The 5,000-nt window shown below is 35.5% G+C and overlaps 1 protein-coding gene across 1 annotated transcript in view; it reads right to left on the bottom strand.

The window, feature by feature from the left end:
- Window positions 1-22: 22 nt before the first annotated feature.
- The window catches only part of LOC137653622 (uncharacterized), a 23,977-nt gene continuing 18,999 nt past the window's right edge, over window positions 23-5,000 (bottom strand). Inside the window, exons 5-7 of the mRNA XM_068387181.1 lie at window positions 4,964-4,993; window positions 3,069-3,152; window positions 23-1,736 (exon numbers count right to left, since the gene is read on the bottom strand). Coding sequence (XP_068243282.1) covers window positions 3,076-3,152; window positions 4,964-4,993 — 107 coding nt within the window. The 3' untranslated portion in view covers window positions 23-1,736; window positions 3,069-3,075. The remainder of the gene's footprint in view (window positions 1,737-3,068; window positions 3,153-4,963; window positions 4,994-5,000) is intronic.

The following is a 5,000-nucleotide window of genomic DNA, read 5'->3' as shown; positions in this document are numbered from 1 at the left end:
ATAAGGTTTTTAGTTTTTTGGGGGGACGAAAGTGATGTTGAAATGCCCGTACATGGAATCTGTATATTCGAAGTAAAAATATAACCTTTGCAGTGGAATAATGATTTCATAAACCCTTGAATAGTATTGAGAAACGAAAGTTGTTATTAGGCTATATTCGATTTCCAAAGGAGATTTGTCAGGTGAAAATGATTGCAAACGTTGAAAACGAAGTACCTCTAAAACCAGATACAAGGCTCTAAAACTTTTGAAAAACTTCAGTCAGACGTCAAATCTAAATTATAGAAAGTGGCGTGAAAAGGCTCAATAGGAATCTTGCACTATTAAGGGGAAAAGAGGAACATTTTACAATGTCGTAAAAGAATAAAAGTGAAATATAACAGAGAAAAGGAGTCTAGTTTCAAAATGATATGAAGATAAATATTGCATGTGAATTAATAAGTTGAAATGTGTAATCTAGTATAAGAATGTCCATGCATTTTTATTTACTGTACAAACAAATTGTTTACATTATTGGAATTTGGTATATGTATTGCTTTAGCTTTGAATAATCCTACACAAGACATGCAAATATTATGAATGATGTTCAGATCCCTCTTAGAGGTATGTACAGTATATAAATAATCTATATGATAAATAAGTGCACTTTGATAATGACATTAGTTTTTCATACATTACTGAGAAACGTACTGGCCATTGCAAAAAATGACTATTCTCTGACTAAACTATTATTCACAATAAGCTCATTCTATACCAAGACTCAAGTCACTCATGTTTTATGGTAGCGTTGCTGACAGTTTCTATGCTAATTTCAATCATACTAGTAATGTGCCTTAACATTTAGCAACCGCATCACACTTAGGAGGAGTGGCTTGAGTCTTCGCGATGAAAACTCTTTCAGTGTCTCCGAGAAATAACCGAAGCTCTTTTTAATTGCCTGAGCTTCGCTAACTCTTGATCGTGAATGGTAGATATTTTAAATCAACTAAATTAATAAGGCACTTACACCATCCACAATGATAGGAGACAGTTTGGAATATCTTCATCTAAATGTTCATAACACTTGTAAGACAATCAGGAAATTCGTGTATCATTACAGGAGGACTTCAATGCTTCTGTGGAAAGTGACGTCAGAAGTCTGTCGATAGCAGTTTGTTTCCATCGATCTGACTTTGCTATTTTACATTTAAAATCAAACAACCGTAAGGTCCCAGGGCCGCATTATCCATAGGGGTGACTAGGCTGAAACCTAGTGTTAAATGTGAAAACTATGAATTATTTACTGCAGTTGTAATATTGTAATAAATTGTACGAAATAAAGAACGATAAATATGTCGAGGAGGGTGGGATGCGGGGGGCCCACAGAAGCTCAAGCCCCATGACGGCATGACCACGTCCCTGGGATTTTGTCAAACTTTGATTTTGAGTCTGAAGTTTATATGACTTTAAGATGTTGACTTGAGCACTGGGAGATGTTTCCTCTTTGGTATCTTGAATCCTATTAACAATGTTGATAGCGAATCTCGAGACTGAAGTTTTCCGCAAGAACTATTTTACGAAAAACCATTCGTCACATCAGATGGCGCTTACTGTCTCTTAATTGGAGTCCACTGAAGCAAACAACTTGATAAAATGAAGACGACCGCGACCCCCCATCAGAAGTGGGGGGTTCTCAATACTGGGTCTTCTCGGGATTAGTGTGAACACAGTAGATCTACGTTTTTCTTACTGCTCACCTGTAGGAAAAGTTAGATTACTTTAAAAATATATAGATATCATAAACAATATTCAAAACGTACAAAGATACATCATCTGAAGTAAGGGAAAATCACAAATAAGATTGTTCAATCATATCGATTGAAAATATTTTTATGTTAGAATTCTTTATCATCATAATTTCATGTTACACAGTCATTGATAACTAGATATATGAATTAAACCAAATATTTTTATCTTTTATCTCAAAATATGAAGTCACTGGGGCTTCCGGACGAGAGGAGAGAGAGGAGAGAGGAGAGAGAGAGAGAGAGAGATAGAGAGGAGAGAGAGAGAGAGTGGAGAGAGGAGAGAGAGGAGAGAGAGAGGAGAGAGAGAGAGAGAGATAGAGAGAGAGAGAGAGAGATAACTAAATTATGTTTATCTCCTTAAAATATGAAGCCACTGGCCTTCCCGGAGAGAGAGTGAGAGAGAGAGAGAGAGAGAGAGAGAGAAGAGAGAGAGAGAGAGATAACTAAATTATGTTTATCTCCTTAAAAATATGAAGCTACTGGCCTTCCTGGGAGAGAGAGGAGAGAGAGAGGAGAGAGAGAGAGAGGAGAGAGAGAGTGAGAGGAGAGAGAGAGAGAGAGAGAGAGGTGACTAAATAATGTTTATCTCCTTAAAATATGGAGCCACTGGGCTTCCTGAAGAGAGAGAGAGAGAGAGAGAGAGAGAGGAGAGAGAGAGAGAGAGAGAGAGAGAGAGAGAGAGAGAGAGAGATGACTAAATAATGTTTATCTCCTTAAAATATGAAGCCACTCGGGCTTCCTGAAGAGAGAGAGAGAGAGAGAGGAGAGATGAGAGAGAGAGAGAGAGGAGAGAGAGAGGAGAGAGAGAGAGAGAGATAGATGACTAAATAATGTTTATTCTCCTTAAAATATGGAGCCACTGGGCTTCCTGAAGAGAGAGAGAGAGAGAGAGAGAGAGAGAGGAGAGGAGAGGGAGAGAGAGAGAGAGAAGAGAGAGAGAGAGAGAGAGAGAGATATGACTAAATAATGTTTATCTCCTTAAAATATGAAGCCACTGGCCTTCCTGACGAGAGAGGAGAGAGAGAGAGAGAGAGAGTGAGGAGAGAGAGAGAGAGAGAGAGGAGAGGAGAGCAGAGAGAGAGAGAGAGGGGGGGGACTAAATAATGTCTATCTCCTTAAAATATGAAGCCACTGGCCATCCTGACGAGAGAGAGAGAGAGAGAGAGAGAGAGAGAGAGAGATTTCATGGGTGACTCTTCATATGTATAACCATCTCATATTTATGTTTCTGTTCAGAATGGTTTTAGACATTAATTACTCTTCACTTGAAAAGTAACTTACCTAGAATCTAGAATCGCCAGATTGCTAAGAAAGCTAAGCTCACGACAACTGCCATAGCCGAATGATCTTCGCTGCCAGAGACCACTAGGGAGAGGAAAAATAAATATTTTAAAATTGAGATATTTCATTTTAGCATTTTTTGCTGTTATTACCATTAGATAAAAAACAAATATCTACTTCAATAAGTTGTACTTGGTCTTATTGCAAGGTTACATTAATGAGTTATGGTACTACTACTACTACTATACTACTACTAATAATAATAATAATTACTACTACTACTACTACTATTACTACTACTACTACTACTACTACTACTAATAATAATAATTACTACTACTACTACTACTACTACTACTACTAATAATAATAATGATAATAATAGTTCCTATGAATATTAATATAATTATCACCAGTCTAATTGTTGTTACTATTACTTTTCTATATAATAATGAAATTCATTATTTACTGTCATAAATAACTATTAGTATTGCTATTATAAAAAAAAAATATGTAGAGACAGAATTCCACCAAGGTTTGGGGGGTATATTAATTCAGTATGAACAAAAATCAATATCGTAATTGTATTGGTGTTCAAACATTGAAGGATGAAAATTGATCTAGTAAAAGAACAGTATTTTTACAGTTATAGAAGAAAATATCAGTTGTATAAAAGTATATGATAATTTGCTGTTGTCTTTAATATGGTTTTAGTCAAGTATAGTAATGAAAATTGTGATGTTATTATTACCACAGACTACTATTAAACAATTGATCTGTTATGATGTCATTTAATATGGAATGAATGATGTCATGTGTTTGTTCTGAAGTCCCGTTATTTTGAATGAAGTCCTGTTCTCGATTTCAAATGATTAATCCCCATCTTTTCTGACATGTCTAATTGGTGTTAAGTTCTCTTACTATCAAGCTCAATTCATCTCAAGTACTGTACATTAGTTAAGTTTCTCGATCTAAAGACTATTTCAAACCTAGTTCATTCACTGGTCTATTATTTTTCCTAAATCCATTCGTTAAGTCATTTGTTCTCAAAGCCTTCAGCCTATTTGTTTTTAAGGTTTGTTTATTAGTTCCATTGTTCAACAGGTCAGACACCCAAATCACATGCAGCTGTGCGAAATAGCTTATGCCTAAGGTATTGAAATTAGAAGCACAGGTAAAATGTTCTCAGGGGTGAAAGTAAGTACGTATGGAAAGAGTTTATACTAAAATATTCTTATTAAATTAATGCAAAAGAAAATTGTTAAAAATGCCACGGAGTTATTTTTAAATAAAACCAAATCCACTAAGGCTGGCAGCCTATTGGATTCTTGGTAAGTAAAATTAATTTAACGAAAATTTCTATTACTTTTTCTTAGTGGCAAAGATAATCTTAAAAGAACGCCACCAGAGTATTTTAAGTAAATCTTACTTTATAAGAACACAACCAGATTCTCATAAAGTGAAGCTCCGCCAACAAGAACACCACTGACTTTTTTTATAATTGAAGTATCACTATAATTGATAAGCTTAGCTTCAAGTAACTCCGGTAAAGCAGGTTTAACACTAGCGAGTCTAACAGAAAACCAAAGGTCGGGGCAAATAAGGCTAGTAAAGCTAGTCACACATAAAACCATTTAAACAAAAATAGGCCTACAATTTAGCAGCACAGTAGGCCTATCATTATTCCAAGATCTACGTAGACCCACTTTTATTCTGTTTTGCAGCCAAATACCAGTAAGTAGGCTACATTATTTAGATCAGACCAAAATAAAACTTGATTAATTAAAGAGGATTTGGAAAATGGTGGGGTCGGGGGAATCAACTCCGGAGTCAAGCATTAACAACTCCACTCCTTTCAGTATTTATTTGTTCTAATGTGCAAATGCAATACATACTATCATCCTTACCAGCCCCAACTTTTGCTCCTGAAAA

Source organism: Palaemon carinicauda, chromosome 14 (genome assembly GCF_036898095.1).
Source record: "Palaemon carinicauda isolate YSFRI2023 chromosome 14, ASM3689809v2, whole genome shotgun sequence".
Taxonomy (NCBI): Eukaryota; Metazoa; Arthropoda; class Malacostraca; order Decapoda; family Palaemonidae; genus Palaemon; species Palaemon carinicauda.
Note: the sequence above shows the minus strand (reverse complement) of the source record. Positions and strands in the feature narration are given on the sequence as shown.